Raw genomic sequence first — 27,544 nt, 5'->3', positions numbered from 1 at the left:
GAAGTGTGGCGTGTGGTGTGTGGTTAGAGTCAGTCCGTGAAATGTGGTGTAAATTACGGCTTATATAAAGAAAGAGAATATGCTGGACATTATAAAGTAGATTAAGATAAAGTATAGTTTTACAGTGATGGGAAATGGTAATTCCCAATAGTAAAGCCACTAATACTCGAGCTCTCAATAGCGGAACTCCAAATAGTGGATCTTCTAATACTGGAACTCTCAATAGTGGAACTCCGAATAGTGGATATACTAATACTGGAGCGCTCAATAGCGGAACTCCAAATAGTGGATCTTCTAATACTCGAACTCTCAATAGTGGAACTCCGAATAGTGGATATACTAATACTGGAGCCCTCAATAACGAAACTCCGAATAGTGAATCTGATCATACTGGAGCTCTAAATAGTGGATCTAACAATCGATGAATCCCCAATGGTGGAGCCCACATACAAAAGGCGTAATGAGTGGGGCGGACAATTTCTGGAGTTCGTGGTCGCGTGTTTATAGGCTAAGTCACTTAACGTTCAGAAGACGTTAGAAAGTATTTCTTTACGATTAGGCCGAGAACTGACTAAAGTGCATTTTGGTATTTTAAGATATGAAAAACAAAATAATTTTTTGACCAGAGAGTAGTAGGGTATACCAGACGATACTTAATCATTCTAGACGATACTACACGATATAGGGCGACACCATACGATACCAGACCAAACCAGATGATTCACAATTTAAAAAAAAAAAGTAAACATTTAACTGCACACCCCATTACCAAACAGCAACATACCAACAAGAAACCAACAGTCACCGGTGAACGGAAAAAAAGTCACAGGAAAAAAAAACACAGAAAAAAAGTCACAGTTTTTGCTAGGAAAAAAAGTCACAGAAAAAAGTGACAGTGGAAAAATTTTATCGGAAAAAAAGTCACAGAAATAAAGTCACAGAAACAAAGTCACAAAAATCTTTTTTAGAAATATTTTTATTAATTTGTTAAGAATTGTAAAATTTTGTATGTTTATTATTGTAGGTTGTATTTTTTGATAGCATAAATTATTTATAGACGTTAAAAGCATTATGATTTATAACAATTGTAAGTAAAAATACTCTAAGATAATTTACACAACAATCTCAACTTGTTACGTATTTAGTTAAATACGCGGTAGAAAAGTTAATTATAAAAGAAATTTAGGCAAATTTTGCCGTAGGCTATTCTCTGGTCGGCCTCTCCTCAGTAGGCATTGTCCGAACATATTTTGTGTTGTTGACGTTACGCGTCAATGACAGCATTTGAACCTTGTCGGCTTTCTGTTTTGATCCTAAGTTTTGTTATGTAATGAGCGTGATAAATGTGGACAGTAAAGGTGGTTGAACTAAACATAACTATTGTTACCATGAGTTGAGGGCAGCAAGTCAGATGAACTTACCATTTCACGGTAATTTAATATTGGTATTTTAAAAAAACACGATGGAAAACGTGGACTTAGGAGCATTCTATTAAATGCTACTAATCTTAAGTTTAACATAATTACAATCTACATACTTCATAATAAACATCTTTAGATGAATTATAAAAATTACTATGCGTATACAGCCTACACACATTACATTACATTTAATTAACCCTGAGTTAATTTGCACTCTCTAATTATTTAATACATACAAGTATTAACAAATATCATGCAAATATATATTTGTGACTTTTTTCCTGTGACTTTTTTTCCTGTGACTTTTTTTCCTGTGACTTTTTTTCTGTGGTTTTTTTTTCCTGTGTTTTTTTTTTCTTCCTGTGACTTTTTTCCTAAAATCCAACGACTAGCCCCCCCCCCCCCCCCCCCCCAAAAAAATAATTCTATTATTTTTTCTCCACAATTGACATCTACATCTAACCGAATTGTATGTTATGACATTAACTATCCTATCCCCAGAATATGAGATGACATGATGACCGCAACTAAATCCAAAACAATGACATCCGAATGTCTTCGAGAAAACTGATCTACAATCCACCCTAACCTTGTATAACAATGGGCCGTCCATCCACCCTAACCTTGTATAACACTGTGCTGTCCTAAGATCAATCTTCTTAAACACTTCAAAGTTTCATCGAAAGAAATCTTTTGCTCACCGATTTCAGTAAAGATCAGACGATTAAAACACTGCAGCATCAGACGAGCCGATCTTTGGTCGTCTGCAGTTGTCAGACTTCAGCCATAACACGTGATAACAACCTTGATACACTTTGAACTTCTGCCTAGCCATAGTCAATCAATCAATCGAATTGTGATTCTATTCGATCTCGACGCATGATTTAAAAAGTTGGGAGATTTAGTTTTTAACAAAAATAGCTATGAGACATTAAGTTGAAGTGGTGTTTTGATGTTGGGTTATCAGGAATCAGCCATTTTATATATATATATATATATATATATATATATATATATATATATATATATATATATATATATATATATATATATATATATATATACTAAGGTGATGAATTTTTCCTCGTCGTTCAAGAAACACGATTTGTTTTCCTTCCAACATCAAAGCAGTTGAAATCTTCAAATTGAAATGTCGGGAACTCAGACGTTTTCTATTAATGATGAAATAATTTGTGCCCTCAGACGAGACGGGCAGCCAGCGCTTTTATGTTGGATTAGAATGTACAGCCGTGGGCACTGTCTCAAGAAGGGCATGACGGGGCACTGGATATGCCCTGACCAAACACAGTTTATTGCGTTTGTTAGACAGAATGAAAAGTTCAAATCCTTGCACAAAACTTAATTATTTTATTTTTTGAGTTTATTAAAAAATGCTACATTTTTTTTTAAATGGAGCGACACGACAAAAGGGTATTTTGCTAAAATTATTTTATAATGCACCAAAAAAGGAGAAAACAAATGATTTTCTACAAATATAATAATACACTACTACTTAAATAACTATAAAGAAGAGCGTGGGTCACTATATCATATATTGGATACCTTTACTAACTTTGACAGGAAGCTTGATATTAAAACGTTTTGTATGCATTTTTACTTTCTCATATATACGAAGTGTTGAGAAAGTCTTGTAATCATGCAAATCTCGAAGTTTTACACCTCACTGATACGGAAAAACAACATTTTGCAATCTTGTCCGTATGTCTGTGTGTCTGTGTGTGTGTGTGTGTCTGTCTGTCTGTCTGTGTGTAAACACGATTACTTGAGTACCGTTACAGCTAGGTTGATGACATTTTATATATAAGTATTTTATCAAAATCGTAGATCCTGTTCAACTTTTGAGCGATTTCTGATAACCGGAAGTGGTACTTTTTCTACTTTGAATTTTTCAGATAGATAAATGAAATTTCACGTGTTAGTAAAAGATCTAATTTTCTACCTTCTATCAAATTTTGAGTAATTTCCGTTGACCGGAAGTACTAATTTACGCTATTTCCGATTTCTCAAAAAAAGGCATGTAAATTTATAAAGTACTAATAATATTGCGCACTATTATGCACATTTTGTTTTGGAGTTCGCTTGGTGCGCAATTCTTTTTTCTATGAGATTCTTTTCTATTTTTAAAAGTTTAAGTAATTAAAAATCATGACTATATTCCAAGTTATATAAGAATATTCGAGAAAGTTTCGGGGAGATCACTCCCGGTTTATTTTATTTTGTTGTCTTAGTTCTGCCCTTATTGGACGATTTTTTTGAATAACCGACAGTTTATTTTAAATTAATTTCTAATGACAAATTTAGTCTCTCTGCATCATCTTTTGACGCATCAATGTCTTCTTGGATACTTTCTTCTTCTTTGGCTCATCCTCTCCAAATTTTGGTCTGGCAACTACAGTTTCTTTTTCAGCCAAAACAAGTTCAATGTGGCATGGGCTGCTCATGTAGGGATTAATGCGACCGTGAGCACGGTATGTTCGTCTCCTCATCTTAGGGGCAGCATTTACTTGGATGTGTTCATCAAGAAGATGCTCTGTATCCAATCCCTTGAATTCAGCATTGCTTTCTGCATTTTTAAGAAGTTGAAGCAAGAATTCTGAAATCTTTTTTGGCCATCTTCCTTCGACAGCTCTCCTCTGTTTAGCCTGAACACATCTGCCAAAACCACAATTGAATCGTCTAAAACAGGGGTTCCCAACCTTTTTTTTTTACTCTAGAGCACATTCTAAAATATCGGTAGGGTGGCGGGCACCACCTATTTTAAATCGACAAACTCCTTCCATAGGCGTAGCGACCCTTCCCTTCACCCGGGGACAAAACTTTCGATTTGCCCCCCCCCCCCCCCCCCTCAAACTTTCGATTTGCACCCCCTTCAACCTTTCAGTAATCTTTATGAAATAAATTCTGTCTCTGTCGAATAGTGAGAGACGAGCACATACGAATCGTTCGGCGGGCGCCATGTCGCCCGCGGGCACGGGGTTGGGAACCCCTGGTCTAAAAGGTACACACTCCTTGTGACCAATTACATTCTTCAAAAAGCTGTTGGCCCTCTTCAGGTGCATATGTTCAATAGCCTGTGCTGTTTCACGAGTGCTTTTAAAATGAGCACGCAAGTATGACCCACAGGCCTTGGCAGATTTGGTTGGGTTATCTGGCTCTTTGGCGTAGCGTGTCATTTACAGTAATTTACACCAACAGTTGGAATGATAATGATATCCCTTAAATACTTTCGATTGCGTATGGAAAGAAATAACGAAGGATAAGATAGGCCGTTTTTTGTTTTTTTTTCCGCCTCAGACACGTAATTTTTTTTATTTTAATTTACTCGATAGTTCGTATATACGATAAAGTAAAAAATTAGTAAGAGGAATAATGAAAGGATCAGTCAATTGTAACAAGAAACATTTTAGTACACAATAAAATAAATAAGTCTTTTTTTTAGCTTTAGATATTGATATACTTCTTATAATACTACTAGTTTTGAATTTAAATTAGAGTATAATGATAATTTTAAAAGTTCATAGATATAAAAATATACATAATGTTAACTAACGTCAAATTCTTATGTTTTGCAAAATAATAGACAACGAATAATTTTTTGTGTATTTTGTTAAAATTTAATGTCTTTCCATTTTAGCGTTTTAGTTATGGGTTCTCTCCCATTGTAGTTACAACTTATTAAGCAGTTAGCATAATTTAAACCCTGGGAACATCATGGCTTAAACACATGGGAGCAAGCAACATTTTTTATGCCCTATGCTCCCTAGTCTGGGTTAGCAAAAGTCAACCAATTACCTATTTTAGAATATCGACTAATTAGGATTAGGTAATCTTTAACTCAATGTTTGTTTGCGGCTACACCCCCCCCCTCTGAGTTCCATTTAACAAAATGCTACCCGAAGTGAAAGACAACCGAGGTCGTCAATTTCTGGCGTTGATTCCTGACTCCTGGCACTGGGTTAAGCGCGTTCGCATCAAGGTCGCATCGGTCTGACAGGCTGCCAATCATCATGACGTCAGCGTCACGGTGTCACGTGGGATTACATGGTCGAGTTCTGTACCCGTCAGACCTCGGCGGGCCGGGAGAGGAGGGGGGGGGGATTTGAACCCAAGCCAAGTGGTGTGTTGCGTAGCAACGGGGCAGTAACGATGAATAGAGTAACGACATTGGTGTTTGGAAATAAAGTATGCCATTATTTTAGAACGATAATTTGTGAGCAATCGTGATTGTGAAGATAAAATGGTATTAAATGCGTGCACACAAATAATCGTGTGTAAAGGATGTTTTTTTTAATTTTGTTTTCAGAACTAAAAAGTTAATGCTCTATTTAAATGTCAAGAGACAACGTATACTTAACTATGAACAAATATTAAGTTTACAGTTGAGAGGAAATAAGCACAAAATTTATTTCCTCGATTCTAAGTTTAGGGTTTAGAGTTTACGGGTAGGTTTAGATTTAGACGCAGGGTTAGCTCTACTGATAGATTTTGATAATAACATTAATGATTTTTCTTAACAGATGTGTAGCTTTTTGAAAAAATAAAGATCTTTTGACACACACACACACACACACACACATATATATATATATATATATATATATATATATATATATATATATATATATATATATATACATTTTATGTAGAAGTGTTTATATCATATCACATCGTGCTTATTTTCTCTCAGTTTTTTATTTGAGAGGATCTAAGCACTTTGCGTATTTCCTCTGTCATTCTCCGAAATAAGCACTACGGTTCGAACCTTGTCATTTGAAACTACAAAAATTCTATTTTTAGAACATCAGAAGCGTTGATGACGTCACACACAAATTCGCACCGGAAGCTGTTCATGTCCTGAACTTTGAACTGAACGAGACGAACACGAAACCCTGACAAACAGCTAGGCGAGGCTGAAAAGATTCTAAACGTTCAAACGCACTGTTTGTTTGTTTGTTTGTGGCTTTAGATCTCAGCTAGAACGATATCAGGTGGAGGCTCTAAGCCGACTCTAGTTACTCTAGTTACAATCCAGCAGAGAAATATTTTAGAAAAATTGAGACGTTTTATTCTGTTTCATAATTTTAAATTCAGTTTTAACATTCCATGTCTACTTTATTTAAAAGAGTACAAACAAAATTATACGATCGTTAAATTAACATAAACATTAGAAACAAACTAATAAAGGGGAGCGGGCAGTGTTTCTTACAGACCTTTTTCTCCGGGGGGGGGGGGGGGGGTGGACTTGATATTTTCGGGGGAGGGGGGGGGGGACGGGACACTGGTAAAAGTATGTTTTCTATATAAATTGCATTTCGTTCGGGGGGCGGGGCGGTAGACCATCCCAAAGAGAAACTCTGTCAGCGGGTTTAAAACTACGGCATTGTTTTTTTGAGCCAAAGATGTGAGTGACTCACATAATATTATTTTAAACATACGTGTTGTTGTTGTCAATCATCAGTGCATAATTCATGATAGTTGGGTCTTCTACCAATCACTATCAACATATTATAGTGGCATTATCAGTTGTGACTATTACATATTGTCCCATATATATATATAAAAATATGTATATTTATATATATATATATATATATATATATATATATATATATATATATATATATATATATATATATATATATATATATCACATATATATCATATGTATGTATGTGAAGAATTTGAGTTCGCCCCTGATGTTAAGATACGCCGATGTTGATCCATGGAAGTCACTGAGTAAAGGCAGCGTAGGAGCGTGATCAGGTGGGTGGCATTAATTAAAGCCTGATTAATATTTAACTAACATGCAGGTCTGGTTCGCTAGCCTGTAATAGCCTTCAAAAGAAGTTCTTTTGACACAACCGTTTTTTTTTTATATAGATCTATATAAAAAATTACTTGCTGTTTCGAATAAATATACATTTTTATTTCTATTTCAAACGTTGAACTTTCATGTTTAGCATTATATATATAGGCCATATATATATATATATATATATATATATATATATATATATATATATATATATATATATATATATAATACACTATCTAGCATACATTTTCATCCGTTTTCACCATCCATATTTGTGGGACATAATAAAAGATTGTATCAGCGTAAATCAGAAACGCCTATTCCATTAATACTCACCTCGTATTGCTGAATTTGACCGCCCCATTCGGTGCCCCCCAATTCCATTATGCAATGTTTACTTTGTATTCATTTAGGAAGAGCATTGGGCCATACTACCCTAGCTTTTTTGGCAAAGTGTTATTGATGAATATTCATGAAATTCATCGAATAATAATTTACTATAATTGGGTGGTAAAAAGGATTATTAAATGACTTCCAAAAAAGAAATATTTATGAGCTACCAATTCTGCAATGAACACGCAGACTAATTAAAAATATTCAAATATTTTTAAATTAATTTGCAATAATATTTAATTAAACTAAAATCAATATGTTATTTTTATCAGTAATTTTGTTTTGATACTTCAATGATTGAGTTGTTTTGGATAATACCCATAATCTAATCCTAAATACACACATAAAAAATAAATCAAAATTTGTATATAACCTCATTTCAAAGTGTCAGTAAAGTGACAGTAAAGTGACAGTAAAGTGACAGTAGAAATTTCACTATTGTGTTGCCCTATCTGGCAAATCGTCAACATTTCTACCCGTATATCCAGTGGTCATTATTTTCATCTTTATCCCCAGTGGTCAGTATTTTCATCAATTTGTCCAGTGGTCATTATTTTCATCCATTTGCTCAGTGGTCAGTATATTCATGTTTATGCCCAGTGGTCATTATTTTCATCCATATGTCCAGCGGTCAGTATTTTCCTCAATCTGTCCAGTTGTCAGTATTTTCATCCATATGTCCAGTGGTCAGTATTTGGAACAATGTGGTCAGTTGTTGTTTTCTCTCCCAGCTTACTGCTACCCCCGGGACGCAGATACTAACACGTGGCCAGGTCACTCTAATTAGTGCGTGCAGTCCCGATCGATAATGAGTATTTTAAATGAGAGTTTCACCGTCGAGTGATGTCATTTCTCACGTGTGATGTCAGGTGTTGGGATGGTGTACATCAAATGATGTCAGTTGATCGGATGGTGTACATCAAATTATGTCAGTTGATCGGATGGTGTACATCAAATGATGTCAGTTGATCGGATGGTGTACATGCATCACATGTGATATATTAGACAAAAGCACACACATACACACACACACACACACACACACACATATATATATATATATATATATATATATATATATATATATATATATATATATATATATATATATATATATATATATATATATATGTGTGTGTGTGTTTGTGTGTGTGTGTGTTCTGTGTGTTTGTGTGCGGGTACGTGTGTGTCTATTAAAGGGTAAGCTCATGGTTGAGCGTGCAAATGTTAGATATAGCGAGAGAGGGAGAGGGTAATTTGGCGTACCATCTGTATAGCAAACCTAACATTCTATTATCCGCCACCGCTATTATCCCTTAATGAGCCCAACTGGACCAAAGTTAAAGCCAGATGTGGACTAGATTCTGGACTAAGGCGGTCCGACAACTTTTGGTCGAATAACAATGCCCCTTGTAAAATATCAATGCCCAGTATAAACTAGTAATGCCCCGTGTAAAATATCAATGCCCAGTGTAAACTAGTAATGCCCCGTGTAAAATACAAATGCCATGTGTGAAATATCAATGCCCGTGTAAAATATCAATGCCCGTGTAAAATATCAAATCCCCGTGTAAGATATCAAATCCCCCTTTAAAATTTCAATGCTTATATAAAATATCAATGTCCAGAGTAAAATATCAATGCCATGTGTAAAATATCAACGTCCAGTGTAAAATGTCATTTCCCCGAGTAAAAAATCACCTCCCAGTGTAAAATGACAACACCTCGTGTAAAATATCAATGCCCTGTGTAAAATATCAATGCCCTGTGTAAAATATCAATGCTCTGTGTAAAATATACCATCTAGATCCCGCAATTACAGACAACCCAAAAAACAAAAAATATTAGTTTTGCACTTTTCTACTACTTGTGTTTCACTAATTAAATTAGCTGAGGCATTAGTTACTTGTGCCAACCCTTGAGGGCCGTATTGTTGCTATTCTTGTTGTGCTGGGTATTAATATATATATAACACTAAACTTGGCCCTAACCTTAACCTGACACTTACATTAAACTAACTCATAAACACGATCATAACAGCCTTCAAATTTATTTATTTATTTAATTTTTTTTTTTTTTTTTTTTTTTTTTTTTTTTTCGATCATAACAGCCTTCAAAGCACTTAATTTTTTTTAAAAATCAGGATCGTGCCTTCGAATATTATAATAGTATACAATGTTTTCACAAGTAATGTATTTTCAAAATCATTGTGAACTTTCTAGTGTAGCTAGTCTGTTAATACTGTAAAATATTTGTTCACTGAGGGGATACACAGCAATTTTTCATTTGTATTAACTATTGTATTTAAATAAGCTTTGTAATAAAGCCAAATGTATCTATTTTAAACAACATCTATTAATTCTAGCATGGAAACAAAATACTAAATAACTGAGAGTTATCGAACCTAGATATAGCTCGATGTATGCGTAAAATGAAAAGGGAGGGAATAGTCCTAGGTAAATTTGACAGTTCTTAAGACATAAGATTATCCAAAGAGAGAGCGCTAGATTTAAATCTATAGATATAAGGAGAGAAGGAATATATGTATAACGGGGTGTAATTTTACAGATCTAAAAAGAAAGTGATTTAAATATGTAGCACTGAATAGAATTCTTCAACAATAAAAGTATGATTCAACCAGAGGCGTAGCCAGGGCGGGACGGGGGATTTGGACCGCACCAGGTGACACTACTTAGAGGGGGTGACACCAAGGCAATTAATTGCAAAATTTACAGAAAAAAAGCTTTTTTGCCAGTTCAATTCATGATTAATTATAGTTAAATATTTTTTTAAGTACAATTATTACAAGAGGGGTGGATGACACACGTAAACGTGCTAACTGTAGAGAAACAATCATACATCCGGCTGTATTATTAACAGACTCAAGTTAAACATCGTTAACATTAAGTCTGCTGTGATTAAAGCTTGTACACATACATGTACGCGTATTTGGCATATATTTTAATTATTGGCTTATGTAGGCATATATATAAATATATATATATATATATATATATGCCGCACCAGGTGACACCCGACATAGAGACGCCATTGGATTCAACTCCGTAGCACGACATAATACCGGACGTTCACTGACAGATATAAAACGGTTGTCATCTTTAATTGAACGTCAAACCAGCCTCGTCGGCGACAGGCACAATTTGTTTCCATTTTTGGAACATCGTCTGCTGGTTGTCATAACAGAAGTTGTCTGTCGCAGAATGTCTTGTTTGTTAAAAACTTTCAATCAAGTTTTTTTGTTAAAAACTTTCAATCAAGTCTTGTTTGTTAAAAACTTTCAATCAAGTCTTGTTTTTAAAAGAACTTTCAATCAAGTTTTTTTGTTAAAAACTTTCAATCAAGTCTTGTTTGTTAAATAATTTCAATCAAGTCTTGTTTGTTAAAAATTTTCAATCAAGTTTTGTTTGTTAAAAACTTTCAATCAAGTTTTGTTTGTTAAAAACTTTCAATCAAGTCTTGTTTGTTAAAAACATTCATACACGTGTTGTTTGGCGTAAAAAATGTTGTAAGTGTGGTTAGTTTAAAAAAATCTAAACCTAGAGTTATGTCTATAACCTTATATGGTCAATGTTTGAAGTGTCAAGGTTTTGTTAGATGTTGATTAGATGTTGATTTTTGTCGTTAGGTCGATAATAGACCTTTCGTAGTTTGGTAAGTGGAGTTTTTTTTTTTTTACTTTCCCAGCAAACCATAGCCATATTCTAATCTACAGACTCTAACTCCCCCCTCCCCCACCCACAGGAAGAAAAATAAAACGTCCAGTTTTTCAACATTTAATTCTAAATTCCAAATTTTATCACCAGTGTGGCTGCCTTCTACACAACAAAATGTGGCAAGTGCTTGTTTGGTCCAGTTCATCTTTTTCGATTCGAGCCCAAGACTCATGGGATAGGTGAAGTAGAGTTAATGTATCTCATTGACCTAAGCGTATGTGGGGATAGGGTGGTCAGAACTATGACCAGCCACCTGAGTTTCTCAAGCATGTCAGGTACACATCAGATATCCCACAGACACAAGCTCGGGATCCGAACTCGAGACTTTCGAATTAGCCGTCTTAAGCTCTACCACTCGACTACGTAAACCGTGTTTACTACATTATGTCCTATAGAGTTAGAGGTACCCATACTCCATCTACTCCAATAAACATGCATTATATATATATATATATATATATATATATATATATATATATATATATACATATATATATATATATATATATATATATATATATATATATATATATATATATACACATATATATATATATATATATATATATATATATATATATATATATATATATATATATATATATATATATATATATATATATATATATATATATATATATATATTCCAAGAAAACCAAAGAACGGTAATACATGAAGAGACATATTACTTTTGCGTCTCATGAAGATTGACATTTAACACAGCCGTGTCACGCCTCGGCCACGGATTCATTACCAAGTTAAGCCGCCCAACATCGAACCTAACCTCCTCTCCCCGGGCAGATAAATCCTAATCACGCCCCCTAAACAGCCTGCTCCCCACCCGTTACCCGCACTAATTAGATTAGTACCTTTATTCCTGGGTGTACCCGCGCCTTCCACCTTGTATCGATTAGATCCCGGTTCACTCGAGTGGGAGACGTAAGCTCTATCGACCAAGCTAAAACCAAATGTCATGAGTAATAAGCTAACGCTGAAACCTTTACATCTTTAGTCAGAGATGCTTTGTCTGCTGTGTGTAAATACATAAATACACATACATACATACATACATGCATACACACACATACACACACGCATGTACATATATATATATATATATATATATATATATATATATATATATATATATATATATATATATATATATATATATATATATATATATATATATATATATATAGTTTTTAGGTATAGCACGGAAGTTGTGAGTACATTTTTAATTTTTTTTTGTAACGTGTGGTCGAATGAAAAGAACGGTTTTGCTGATGAAAGAAGTTCGTCTTGATTAATTTAATTGATTCTAATTAAAGCTTAGTTTTTTGAGGGTTTTTTTTCAAACGTTTTAAATGTGGATTTTGCTAATTGGCACTATTTTCTACTTGGTTTCGTGCAAATTTCATTGGAAGATGTGCGGAGTGTATTGAGAGATGTAAGGCAAATGGGAAAATGTGTGTGTATGTGGGGTAGTGTGTGGGAATGTGGGCAGATGTGTGTGGCTTGTGGGAAAATGTGTGAGAAGCTTGTTGCTTGGACGCGTGGGGGAATGTATTGGGCAGTTGTAAGATTAATATGTTGATATAAATGGTGGTCTAGTGTGTGTGGCATATTTAGATGGTGGGCAGAAGAATGTGGCATGTTTAGATGGTGGGCAGAAGAGCAGGGCATATTTAGATGGTGGGCAGAAGAGCAGGGCATATTTAGATGATGGGCAGAAGAGCAGGGCATATTTAGATGATGGGCAGAAGAATGGGGCATATTTAATGACGGACAGAAGAGTAGAGCATATTTAGATGACGGATAGAAGCCTAGGGCATATTTAGATGATGGGCAGAAGAATGTGGCATATTTATATGATGGGCAGAAGAATGGAGCATATTTAGATGCTGGGCATAAGAATGGGGCATATTTAGATGGTGGGTAGCAGAATGGGGCATATTCAGATGGTGGGCAGAAGAATGGGGCATATTTATGCGGGCAGACTTACGTTAAATCCTACTGATCTTTTTATACTGAAAAAAAAATTTAAAACCCATTGATCGCAGTTGGGTTAGCTCTTGGCTCAACAAAAAAAATGAGATTCATTTTCTCTCATGCAAACATGAAGAGGTTAAATTGTGAGAGATTACCAGATTCGTGTCCCATCCCCGCCCCTTCCCTCCCTCCCCTCCCAACCCACGCGAGATATTTAATCGAACCTTATTATCCGTTGCCATTTTCTTTAAACCGAGTCTGAAGAAAACCCGAGACCTAGTGAGGCGAGTTAAAATGTTTCGGTGGGCTACGGGCTAACACGTGATGCGGCTAAGCCAATCAGGGGCGTTTCCTGTTGTGTAGGGGCTGATGGGATGGCTTGTTGTGTCTTGTCTGTGGGTTTTTTGTTGTTGTTGTTTATGTGGTTTGTGTGGCCTATGTGGAGTGTGTGATCTATGCGGTGTGTGCAGTTTATGTAGTGTATGGTATGTGCCTAGTGAGATTTGTTATGTATGGTTTATATGGTGTATGTGTTTTATATGGTGTGAGTGGTTATGTGGTAAGGCATATGATTTGTGTGGTTTATGTGATGTGTGTGGTTTATGTGGAGTGTGACGTATGGGGTTTGTATGTTGAGTGATTCATGACGAATGTATGATGTGGTGTCTATTCTATAACGTGTCTTTTCTACGGTATGTATTCACCTGGGCGTCTTGTCTGCAGTGTATTGACCCTCACATACACCAAGTCCTAACACTAACCCTATGGCTAACTACAAAACCCCAACACACCATACTTCGCCCTAACTACATCATCTTCAACGCCTCCCTAACGTTAACCCTAACAACCCTAATGACATTTCATTTTATCAAAGCGAAATTTGTTCCTCAGGGAAATCCAACGTGTAAGCGTGTAAGCGTCAATACCAACCACAACAAAGATTGATCAGCTTACGTCAGATCATCTCCTTTATTCTACACGTTCATTTATTGTTTAGTGTATACACATTTAACACGGGCATGCTTTATTTTTACTTATAGCATAGGCAGGCGTAAAAAACGTACGTCTAAATTTAAGTCAGTATATTATTTGTAGACCTCTAATCATATGTGGACTTCTACCCACCCCTCTATACACCTCTACCCACCCCTCTATACACCTCTACCCACCCCTCTATACACCTCTACCCACCCCTCTGTACACCTCTACCCACCCCTCTGTACACCTCTACCCACCCCTCTATACACCTCTACCCACCCCTCTGTACACCTCTACCCACCCCTCTGTACACCTCTACCCACCCCTCTGTACACCTCTACCCCACCCCTCTGTACACCTCTACCCACCCCTCTATACACCTCTACCCACCCCTCTATACAACTCTACTCCACTCCTCTGTACACCTCTACCCACCCCCCTGTACACCTCTACCCCACCCCTCTGTACACCTCTACCCCACTCCACTGTACACCACTACCCCACCCCTCTGAACACCTCTACCCTATCCCACCCTACACCTCTACCCCACCCCTCTATACACCTCTACCCCACTCCTCTGTACACCTCTACCCCAATCTTCTGTACACCTAACCCACCCCTCTGTACACCTCTACCCCACTCCTCTGTACACCTAACCCACCCCTCTGTACACCTCTACCCAATCCCACTCTACACCTCTACCCCACCCCTCTGTACACCTCTACCCCACCCCTCTGTACACCTCTACCCCAATCTTCTGTACACCTAACCCACCCCTCTGTACACCTCTACCTACCCCTCTGTACACCTTTAACCCACCCCTCTGTACACCCCTACCCCACCCCTCTATACACCTCTAACCCACCGCTCTGTACACCTCTACCCCACTCAACAACTCTACCCCACCCCTCTTTACACCCCTACCCCACCCCTCTTTACACCTCTACCCACCCCTCTGTACACCTCTACCCCACCCCTCTGTACACCTCTACCCCAATCTTCTGTACACCTAACCCACTCCTCTGTACACCTCTACCCCATCCCACCCTACACCTCTACCCCACCCCTCTGTACACCTCTACCCCACTCCTCTGTACACCTCTACCCCACCCCTCTGTACACCTCTACCCCACTCCTCTGTACACCTCTACCCCACTCCTCTGTACACCTCTACCCCACTCCTCTGTACACCTGTACCCCACCCCTCTGTACACCTTTAACCCACCCCTCTGTACACCCCTACCCCACCCCTCTATACAACTCTAACCCACCGCTCTGTACACCTCTACCCCACTCAACAACTCTACCCCACCCCTCTTTACACCCCTACCCCACCCCTCTTTACACCTCTACCCCACGAGATGGGGTAAGATTCAAACAAATTAAACGACCCTCGGCTCATGCCAAAAAGTGCCATACAATTGTTGACTCCAATATTGTTTAGAAGAATAGATTTCCACCCACCGAGGCAGAACATTGAACCTCCATATTCAGCCTCGATTTGGGAGAGTGTGTCACTCGAGGTCATAATGGAGTCGTTGTTTATTCTGTGTACATCACGTGACGAGATAAAGGTCAATCTATTGGGGGGGGGGGGGGGATGTGTTTGAATGATGCATCACTGGTCTTTAGATTGCGTTATGTTTCACGTTTCGTTTGGCTCCGATACGCCTAACGTATGGTAAATATCACCGTTTGGACGTTGCGTAATTTATAATAAACACGTTTATCAATTGGCGTTATGGGATGAAGAATGAATTAATGATAAAATAATCTAGAGGAGTATTATATAGTGGTATCGGTAAGTGGGAAATAGGAAATTGGTCGGTGGGCATTGAACAGTGGTATAGAGGGGCATTGGTCAGTGTTTTAAGGGGCATTGGTCAGTGGGAAAGTGGGGCATTAACAGTGGTATAGAGGGGCATTATAAAGAGGGACATTTTCAGTACACAGAAGGGCATTATTTAGTGGCATAGCGGTGCACTAGTAGTAAAGCGAAAAATTGTTTAGTGGTTTAGCGGAGTACTGGTCAGTGGTATAGTGGAGCAATAGTCAGTGTTATAGTGGAGGATCGGTCAGTAATATAGAATAAAATAGTAGGGAGATGTGTAGTGATATGTGATGTTGTCAGCAGAATAGAAGAACATTTGTCAGTGGTATCGAGATGAACATTGTGGTATCGAGTTGAACATTGTGATATCGAGATGAACATTGTGGTATCGAGATGAACATTTTGGTATCGAGATGGAAATAGTTTCAAAATGAATAATGTATCGAGATGCACAATGTTATATCGAGATTAAAACTGTGGTATCGAGATGAACATTGTGGTATCGAGATGAACATAGTGGTATCGAGATGAACATTGTTGTATCGAGATGAAAACTGTGGTATTGAGATGAACATTGTGGTATCGAGATGAACATTATGGCATCGAGAAGCACATTATGGTATCGAGATGAACATTGTGGTATCGAGATGAAAACTGTGGTATTGAGATGAACATTGTGGTATCGAGATGAACATTATGGCATCGAGAAGCACATTATGGTATCGAGATGAACATTGTGGTATCGAGATGAACATTGTGGAGATGAACATTGAGGTATCGAGATGAACATTGTAGTATCGAGATGAACATTGTAGTATCGAGATGAACATTGTTCTATTGAGTTGAAGATTGTGGTATTGTATCTAGATGAAGACTGTGGTATCGATTTGAACAATGTGGTATCGAGAAGGTCATTAAAATACAACGCCTAGGGATAAAACAACAGACCTACATCGACCTCTTAGCGTGTAAATAAAACTCCCCTGACAAAATCAATGCTACAGAATAGACTTCCCTGCCGTTGGAGTTAGCTCCCGTTTTGATGAAGCACGGCCCTTATCAGAAGATGAGATGGTTTTTTAAGATAGGAGGTACGCAATTGTTTCCCTTGGGTAGAGGTACAAAGTTGTGTCCCTTGGATAAAAGGTACATAGTTTTTCTCCTTGGGAGAAACAAATGTTGATGTTTCCCTTGGGTAGAGGCCATACAGTTGGATGGCAAATATTTGTTTCCAATTGTCCCGAATCGATATAACCTCACCACCGAAACAATAACTAATTAATTAATTAATTTTAAAATTGTAATAGCCGATGAATGGTTTAAAGATCAAGTCCCTTGAGCAAAGAGATCTCAATCATGACTGTGGGGCGGAGGTGGGGGGGGGGGGCAGTTATTTCCTTAATGGTAAGTAGGTGGGGCTGTTTGATGAACATCCTGTTGCTACATCTTGGGCGATGTGCTACATGTAGCGTGTATGTGCTACGTGTGGCGTGTATGTGCTACGTGTGGCATGTATGTGCTACATGTAGCGTGTATGTGCTACGTGTGGCGTGTATGTGCTACGTGTGGCGTGTATGTGCTACGTGTGGCATGTATGTGCTACGTGTGGCGTGTATGTGCTACGTGTGGCATGTATGTGCTACGAATAGTATTTATGTGCTACACTGATGTAGCCTGTTGATTCCAGCGGGTACATTTCTAAAAGACAAGTGCAGATTTCCATTCGCGATATTAAAGTTTCTTTCAGGCAACCACCGCCCCCCGCCCGAACGAAATAGAATTTAAATAGAAAATATCCTTTTACCAGTGCCCCCCCCCCCACCCCCTCCCCTCCCGGAGAAAAATGTCGGAAAGAAACACAACGTCTCTTGTGTTAGCATAGGCAGCATAGGTCTGAGGATTTGGGCTTCAGAATTCAATAAAAACCTTTGTCCACTAGCTGGACTCTGGAGCCTCTTGAACTGTGCCAGGCTGTTGGGGGATGATGGAGGGGGATGATGGAACTGTCTAGACCTGGTGCCGTAACCTGATGTAGCAGGAACTGAAATGGTTGTCTATCGGGTGCTGGGTGATGCCGTATTGTTATTTAATAACTCAATGGGCTGTCTGGGAGTATAAGTGTTGTCATGAGTTGTGGGATCACATGGGATCACATGGGATAAGCACGATCTAAGTTTAATGGGAGAGGATAAAATGGGAAGGGAAAAAACTGTTGGTACTTATGGCAAACTGTTGTTTTCATGTCCCCTTTTATTAGGTGAATCAAGGCAATTTGAAATGGTTGAGTTTGTGGAGTGAATAAAAGGACGATTGAAAGCATCGGTTGAGGTACACTAGGCTAATGGTCGGTCATTAGTGGAAAGTGTGTCTCAGGGATTCACGTGGGAGTTCTATAGTTCTCGGCTAAGTGCCGTGGTGGGAGGGGGTGGTGGGTGGTGGTGTGTGGTGGATGGTGTGGTTGGTGGTGGATGAGTGGTGTGTGGTGGCTGGTGTGGTTGGTGGTGGGTGGTGGTGTGAGGTGGGAGGTTGTTTGTGGTGGGTGATGGTGGGTGGGTTTTGGACGTGATAGTGTGTGGTGGTGTGTGGTGGTGTGTGATGTGGTTGGTGGTGGGTTGTGGTGGGTGGTGTGCGTTAGTAAGAGAGTTACAGACTAATTAAATAATTGCTAAATTTGACATATGAGTGACACGGGTGGTTTTGTAGACGGTATAGGTAAAGTTTGTAGACAGTACAGGTAAAGTTTGTAGACGGTACAGGTAAAGTAAATTACTGGATGTTAAGAACAATACCACTAATTACGGATGTGTTGTGCTTTGTGGTTTTGTTTTATCCCAGTACAATACTGGCGCATGCGCACTTTGATTCTAAATAATAATACTAAAGTTAAAGAGACATTTATCTTACTATTAGGCAATAATACAATGTTATGTGTGTTTTATTTTTAATACCACTAAACAACTAGTTTTTACTGAAGTCAAATGGTCAGATCAGTTCGTTGGTTGAATTTTGTTTTTAATTATTGAAGTTAAAATACGTGGGGTAAAAGTACATAGCAGGGCTAGCGTGTTAAGTCGTAGACTAGCTGTATTCTAGAAGGGGAAAATCTATGAAAGTGACGCTGGCTAAAAAAGGAACGGTAACTCTCACTACGAAAAAAACACAACAAACGTAGATCAATGAACTACGCATGCGTGTGTCTACTGTGAACAGCCTCGGCGTTGCTATGGAACAAATTCTAATCGACGGCACTGTAACTAGTCTATCAATTGTGAAAGGGGGGGGGGGGGGGGGGAGGGGAGGGGGAGGAAGGCGGCAGACTCGTGTTATAAAATTTTAATGCGTGGTTTTCTCTCCGTATTCCCCCTAGTAACACTGTTGTGACAATTTGTTTCCAAATAATTTTTTTTTTTAAATTTGATCAATGAAATTGCTTTTGGTCTCAGTTTCTTCATATGGTATTTTTTTCTTCTGCTCAGCGCGAAACAAATGAAACGACAAGAAATCTGCGGTCAATTTGTTTCGATTTTTACATACAACCAGTGACACGTCACCACAACCTAACTGACTACAGCCCTCAAACTAGCCTCAACAATTCCTAAATATTAAATTAAACTTAACTCTAAGTTTAAGCTTACTTCTCACCCTCTTTAGACCGAACTCTGAACATAACGCTAACAATATTTTAATTGCATGCTGTATGTTTAAGGTTCGCATCCACACAACACCAAAAATGTATGGCTAAAAGGGAAGTAACGCTCATATCATATATTCAACTTCAGGGGCGGATTAAGCGTCAGCGGGACCCATGTAGGATATTGTTTTTGGGGGCCCTAGCTGCTGTCCTCTTAGCCCTCTCTCCCTTTTTTAAAAATTCTACAACTGTTCCCCTCCCTAATAAAAGCAACGCAAATAAAAATAAGCAAGTAAAAACAGGTATAATATGACAGATGGAGAGATCTTTTATACGTTATACTATTTTTATTACCAGATGTGTTCTTCTCTTTGACAGATGAAGTAGAGTTAACGTGTTTATGTGGCTTAGATAAAGAAGATATGTGTCTGGTATGATGTCTGGCAAATCCCACATCCCACCCCCACGATACGATTAGCGCCAGGTACGCAATAGAACTGAGTCGACTCAAGCAAATCCTCACAACCCCCCGATACAAAACTGTACTATCGTCTAAACTTGATTCAACAAACTCACCGTTATCACGTGATGAAACACTTAGCTCATCTCGGTACCTCCAATCGGCAGAAAACAAAATCTATCAACCGTAACGGCACCAACTGAGCTGATTTGCTTGTCAGGAATTTAATTTAACAAGTCTACTAAAAGCTTACACGGCAAGCTATTGACTTGATGCATGTACACCACAGGACGGATCACTTTAGAGCGGCCACAGGGTTCAATGAACAGGGATTCCTACGGCTATTATCATCTCACACGACAAAGTGCTGAGGCTATTGCTATTTAGATAAAAACTTACGACATTTGGGGCCCCTACTATGTAGGGTCCCCTGGAAGCAGCGCTATCAGACCCCAGACCCCCCCCCCCCCACCCCACCCCACACACACACACCTTACCCCTTATTTCCTTCATCTTATCCTGTGTATTTCGCAATATAAAAAAGTAATCATGTCGTTGTTTTAATTCAACAATGGCGGTGTGTGAGTTAACAACATCATTGTGTTTATCCTGAGACAATGTTATTGTTTTTTAACTTTTGGAAATTACTTCTGTTTGTACACACTTAACTCTGTCTTACGCTGCTAATGATTAGATTGTTGAATTCAGAAGTTTGCGGCCTGGGGTTGAATGAAATTATGCGGCTCTGATTTTGTTTATAAGCATTGCTACTTTCTGTGTTTTTTTTTTAAAAAAATAGTTGGGAAAATAGCGTACTTATTTCATTGTTTTAAGTCTCAGACCGTATAAATAACTTTGATTACAGCTCATAACTTATTTTTAAAAGAGACAGCTTTAGATCTTATGTGTACTTGAACTAAAGTATGACAGAAAGGTGGAACAAGAGTTTAGTAGCGAACAGTAGTAATATCTAGGTAAACATGTTAGGTCTCAAACTCCCGACCCTTGGTAGACGTCACGCTCCGGTGAGTTATCGACGCGTACAGTTAGTCAACTCAACAGGACAGTCAACACGAGGTAAATAATTCACGACGTGTACTCACCTTTGATAAATTTTTTCTCAGAAATTCTCACAGCACGTGAAAACACACACACACATACACCGAGTTGACCAGAAACTGTGACTTGAGAAATGGCCGCCCGCCCGCGCGAGCTTACCTGCCTGATGTGATGCCACCACCAGCCCACCTTCCTATCCCAACCCCCCCCCCCCCCCCCACACTGCTCCCTGTCGCGCGGATCGCCCGTGTCAGATGAGCATTGGAACCAGTACTCACCCCGCACGTGCTGGGCTCTACAATGAAAAAAAAAACACCCCCCCCCTTTCCCCTAGATGAGAGTATCAACCCCTCGCGTGGCCGGCAGTGTCACCAGCAGCCGTGAGCAGATCTTTTTTTTTCTTCCCGTCTGTTGACATCGTCTTGAAACTACTGGAACTGTCGGTATGCTGCGAGGGGTGGGGGTGGGGAATCTAAACCCTTGAGACGCCACACGGGTGATCGGGTGAGCGGCGTGCACAAGGCTTAGATTTTTTTTATTCAAGCTTTTGTTAACCCTTTTCACGTCAGATATATACCGTGTGAGATCTTTTGTTAACCCGTCTACTGCCAGATATATACAGTGTGAAATCTTTTGTTAACCCTTTTCACGTCAGATATACAGCGTAAGATATTTGTTAACCCTTTTCACATCAGATATATACCGTGTGAGATCTTTTGTTAAACCGTCTAATGCCAGATATATGCAGCGTGAAATCTTTTGTTAACCCTTTTCACGTCAGATATATACCGTGTGAGATCTTTTGTTAACCCGTCTAATGCCAGATATATGCAGTGTAAAATCTCTTGTTAACTCTTTTCGCGTCAGATATACAGTGTAATATATTAGGTTAACCCATTTCACGTCAGATTTTTCTCTATGAGAAGATCCGAAGAAATGAAACAAATCTGCTTATTATTTTTGTTTTATTCAATCTATGTTACGCATGATTTACTTTATACGCTTATAAAAAATTGTGAGTTATTCATTCTTTAACATAATGACAATGGAAACAAATGTAAATAAAACCTATATAAAAAATTTAGTTTGAAAGAAATTGTTCAAGAAAAAAAAATGTTAGAAAATTGAGTTGAGAATTTGGCCACCAGCAACCTAACAGCTGACTAGTGTAACAACTTTTTTTTTTTAAATCGGAAGAAATAAATGATACGCTGGTTTAAAGGACATCCCAGTCGCCCAGAATTCCCGAGTTATTTCCCCGTACGCCCCTCTGAGTTCATCTGCGATGATATTTTAAGTCCCACGATGGTACTGAATTGTCAACACAACTCAAAAACCTGAGTTGAACTCAATATTATGACTAATCTACCCATCCAATCTGACACACTCATTTAACACATACAATCACATACTGACAGGGGTGGGCTGGATGTGTTCAAGGGCTTCGGAAATTTTAATAGGGCCCCCAACCCCAGATTTTAATTTTCATTGTGTGTTTTTTCCCCATCAAAACCGGATGATCATCCTCAGTTTGACGGAAATTTTCGCGACAAATTATTTATTTTAAAAAATGCAAGCACAAGTAGGCCAAGTACTGCAGAAAGGCCCACCTGGTTTTTTTCCTGGTAAACCGGCGGACCAGTCCCCACCTGCACACACACCCACACACACACACACCCACACAAAACAAACATGCAGACATTTTAGCGGCTATTTTTCCAGTTTTATTTAAAAACATAAGATATTAAATGTCATGCAGGTGTACATTGATTTGTTTTTTTTTATGTTTATATAAACACAAAATCTGCTTAGATTTAATTCTAAAGCAATGTAATGAGGGCGTTTGAGATTTGTATTGTTAAACTGCATCCGTTTAAATAGTTCAATAAATGGTCTTAGCTGTTTAAAAGCAGTCTATATATATGTATATTATACCGAACCATATGTTGTTTGTTTATGAGCAATCTAAGTCTAATACCTGTCACACCAAGTAAAGGCAACATATGATGTCAATTTATGCCCATACATCTATCTATTATCTGCCCATATATTCAGCTATTGTCTGTGTCTGCCCATCAAGCTATTGTCTGTGTCTGCCCATCAAGCTATTGTCTGTTTCTGCCCATACATCAAGCTATTGTCTGTGTCTGCCCATATATCAAGCTATTGTCTGTTTCTGCCCATACATCAAGCTATTGTCTGTGTCTGCCCATATATCAAGCTATTGTCTGTGTCTGCCCATCAAGCTATTGTCTGTGTCTGCCCATCAAGCTATTGTCTGTGTCTGCCCATCAAGGTATTGTCTGTGTCTGCCCATATATCAAGCTATTGTCTGTTTCTGCCCATACATCAAGCTATTGTCTGTGTCTGCCCATATATCAAGCTATTGTCTGTTTCTGCCCATACATCCAGCTATTGTCTGTGTCTGCCCATACATGAATCTATTGTCTGTGTCTGCCCATCAAGCTATTGTCTGTGTCTGCCCATATATCAAGCTATTGTCTGTTTCTGCCCATACATCTAGCTATTGTCTGTGTCTGCCCATATATCAAGCTATTGTCTGTGTCTGCCCATATATCAAGCTATTGTCTGTGTCTGCCCATCTAGCTATTGTCTGTGTCTGCCCATACATCAAGCTATTGTCTGTGTCTGCCCATATATCAAGCTATTGTCTGTTTCTGCCCATACATCAAGCTATTGTCTGTGTCTGCCCATATATCAAGCTATTGTCTGTTTCTGCCCATACATCAAGCTATTGTCTGTGTCTGCCCATATATCAAGCTATTGTCTGTTTCTGCCCATACATCCAGCTATTGTCTGTTTCTGCCCATACATGAATCTATTGTCTGTGGCTGCCCATCAAGCTATTGTCTGTGTCTGCCCATATATCAAGCTATTGTCTGTTTCTGCCCATACATCTAGCTATTGTCTGTGTCTGCCCATATATCAAGCTATTGTCTGTGTCTGCCCATCAAGCTATTGTCTGTGTCTGCCCATCCAGCTATTGTCTGTGTCTGCCCATATATCAAGCTATTGTCTGTGTCTGCCCATATATCCAGCTATTGTCTGTGTCTGCCCATCCAGCTATTGTCTGTGTCTTCCCTTATATCAAGCTATTGTCTGTGTCTGCCCATCCAGCTATTGTCTGTGTCTTCCCTTATATCAAACTATTGTCTGTGTCTGCCCATCCAGCTATTGTCTGTGTCTGCCCATCCAGCTATTGTCTGTGTCTGCCCATATATCCAGCTATTGTCTGTGTCTAGCTATTGTCTGTGTCTGCCCATATATCCAGCTATTGTCTGTGTCTTCCCTTATATCAAACTATTGTCTGTGTCTGCCCATCCAGCTATTGTCTGTGTCTGCCCATCCAGCTATTGTCTGTGTCTGCCCATCCAGCTATTGTCTGTGTCTGCCCATCCAGCTATTGTCTGTGTCTGCCCATCCAGCTATTGTCTGTGTCTGCCCATCCAGCTATTGTCTGTGTCTGCCCTTCCAGCTATTGTCTGTGTCTGCCCATCCAGCTATTGTCTGTGTCTGCCCATCCAGCTATTGTCTGTGTCTGCCCATCCAGCTATTGTCTGTGTCTGCCCATCCAGCTATTGTCTGTGTCTGCCCATCCAGCTATTGTCTGTGTCTGCCCATCCAGCTATTGTCTGTGTCTTCCCTTATATCAAGCTATTGTCTGTTTCTGCCCATCCAGCTATTGTCTGTGTCTTCCCTTATATCAAGCTATTGTCTGTGTCTGCCCATCCAGCTATTGTCTGTGTCTTCCCTTATATCAAGCTATTGTCTGTGTCTGCCCATATATCAAGCTATTGTCTGTGTCTGCCCATCCAGCTATTGTCTGTGTCTTCCCTTATATCAAGCTATTGTCTGTATCTGCCCATACATCCAGCTATTGTCTGTGTCTGCCCATCCAGCTATTGTCTGTGTCTTCCCTTATATCAAGCTATTGTCTGTATCTGCCCATACATCCAGCTATTGTCTGTGTCTGCCCATATATCAAGCTATTGTTTGTGTCTGCCCATATATCAAGCTATTGTCTGTGTCTGCCCATATATCAAACTATTGTTTGTGTCTGCCCATATATCAAGCTATTGTCTGTGTCTACTCATACAACCATCCCATGTCTATCACCGCACATAATGACAAGGCAGCATTAACAAATAAACTTGACAAGGCTTCGCTAGAAAACAGATGCTCTTTCCCCCTTCCCCTCCCCACCCCCTTATCCTTATACCCGGGCACGGGGAAGTCGATTGGTTGTCTGTAAGCTTTTAATGAATGCCCAGAGGGTTAAGCAGCGAGGTTTTTTTTTTTTTTTTTTTTTTATAAAAATAAAATTTGTTTTAGTGAAGAGGACAATGTAACTAAATTTCGTCCCGGCTATTGTGAGTGCAGATGAGTCTTCTCCCTTTAACCAAGTTTTTCGCAGCAGGGGAAATAATCCACGATGGCTTGGTCAGTGTCCGTGTGATCTGATAGTCTATGGGCAAGGGGCGGCGATTGGAGTTCAATGGTTTTTTTTAAGGATGGGTGGTGCATACTGCATTCATTGGCAGGGGGTGATGTTCATCAATGCCGTGTCAATCTATTGACGTGTTCAGCCTTTTCTAACCCCCACCCGCATTAAAACCCCATCCTCCTTTCCACCACCAGATGAAACGGTCAGTATAACTTTACGTCTGCAGAACGGTTTCCGTACTGACTAGCAGTCACGTGGTACCTTATTACCTGTATCGACAATCACCATGTAATCAGCTGGCACTCCTTGCTTCACCTTTTCTCTGTAAGACCTGGGTTTCTTGGGAGGGCTATTAATACTATTATTATTAACCTTAAGCGAATATTGTCTGACCGAATAAAAGCCTATCTCGACTCTAAGATGTTTAAACAACAATAATTTTGTACAATTTGTATAATTTTGTTTTTAGCAACACAAAAAACTAATTTTTTTTATATTTTTAACATCAAATTATGTTAAAATTAAGTATTCGTGCATTGTTATCGGAAATGCTCTTACATACGAAATTCGAAGCTCTATTAGAAATGAGTCTGAGTTCCCAGATTTGAACACAAACCCAGTCCAGTGTGAACTTAGAGCTCTTAGGCCTATCTATTAATAGAACAATCCTTAAAACTGCAATGCGTGGTGTAATTGGTGTTATGTAACAGCACTAATTAAAAATGATACTGATACAACAATTAATTTTAAGCGTGCGTGATGTGATTGACATAATTTAGTTAAAATAACCTCTAGGCAGTCCGCGTGATTTATTGCCTGCGTTGTTAAATACTGCTCACTCGCACGACATGCAGTCGTGACCCAAATCATAAACAGCTGGGTATGTCGTCTTTAAACGTCTCCACTCTACTCTTGTTAAAACGATGTAAATCCAACAAGCAAACGAGATGGAATGTGTTGTTCAACGAAAAAGAAATTGTAGGAATTTGTATGTTGATAATCCTTAATTAAGCAACGGAACTTTTTTGTGCTTCCCTCCATAAGTCCATAAAATTCAGACCCCGAACTCCATCCATTAAAATGACGCCACATTACAGCCGCATCAACCCACCGTTTCTTTGAATAGCAGATCCTTATTTTTGATACTACCATGTGTTATTAGCTGAGTTGATTTAGCTGAAAACGTCGCTAACATTAACCAAATCGGCCAAAAGGAATGGATTGATTTTTTTAAAATTACAGCTTACAAAACGTCTTAAGAACTCGAAATAAATGCTAAAATTCAGCGTAAAAATACTTTTTTTAAAATGGAACATTTTCACAAAGTTTTGAACTCCGTCTACCGGAGTGCGACGTCATTTACGGACGACCCCTTAACGGGAGGAATACGGTACGTGAATTTAATGCCGGGCGTCGTGTGAAGATTGAAACTAATGTGTCCAAACAAGCTTTCTGATTACCATATTTATCCTAGTAATGTGCAGGGGAAGGCAGGTTTTTTATTATGATTTATGTAGCCTCAGATGAGGCCAATATGTGTGGGCTGGTTCATGTTGGCTATGAAGATTTGAATTAATAATGTATCGACGATATCAAATATCCGGGTTTGTCTGTTACGCAGGAAACATAAAAATTACTAATGGAGTATTTATATTGTATTTATATATAAAGTTACTTTAAAAATATATAATATTGTATTTATATTGTATTTACATATAAAGTTACTTTAAAAATATCATTCTGA

The 27,544-nt window shown here is 38.6% G+C and overlaps 1 protein-coding gene across 1 annotated transcript; it reads right to left on the bottom strand.

Moving 5' to 3' along the window:
* Positions 1–3,695: 3,695 nt before the first annotated feature.
* Positions 3,696–4,615, bottom strand: LOC131954865 (large ribosomal subunit protein uL22-like). The gene is made up of 2 exons (XM_059318683.1): positions 4,427–4,615; positions 3,696–4,138 (listed from the first exon to the last, which is right to left on the bottom strand). Exons 1-2 carry the CDS (start codon positions 4,613–4,615, stop codon positions 3,740–3,742), a joined length of 588 nt encoding a protein of 195 aa, XP_059174666.1. The 3' UTR covers positions 3,696–3,739.
* Positions 4,616–27,544: the final 22,929 nt, after the last annotated feature.

This window comes from Physella acuta, unplaced genomic scaffold (genome assembly GCF_028476545.2).
Source record: "Physella acuta isolate Inbredline_101_S28 unplaced genomic scaffold, ASM2847654v3 ptg001036l, whole genome shotgun sequence".
NCBI lineage: Eukaryota > Metazoa > Mollusca > Gastropoda > Physidae > Physella > Physella acuta.
The sequence above is the reverse complement of the archived record's forward strand: the minus strand, read 5'-3'. Positions and strand labels throughout refer to the sequence as shown.

Bases quoted from the DNA above. Each gene is read 5' to 3' on its own strand.
- LOC131954865 (XM_059318683.1), bottom strand. From the start codon at position 4,615: ATGACACGCTACGCCAAAGAGCCAGATAACCCAACCAAATCTGCCAAG. The intron at 4,139-4,426 runs GTTCCCAACCCC...TAAAAAAAAAAG, and splicing joins GTGTACCTTTTAGACCAGGG to GTTGGGAACCCCTGTTTTAG.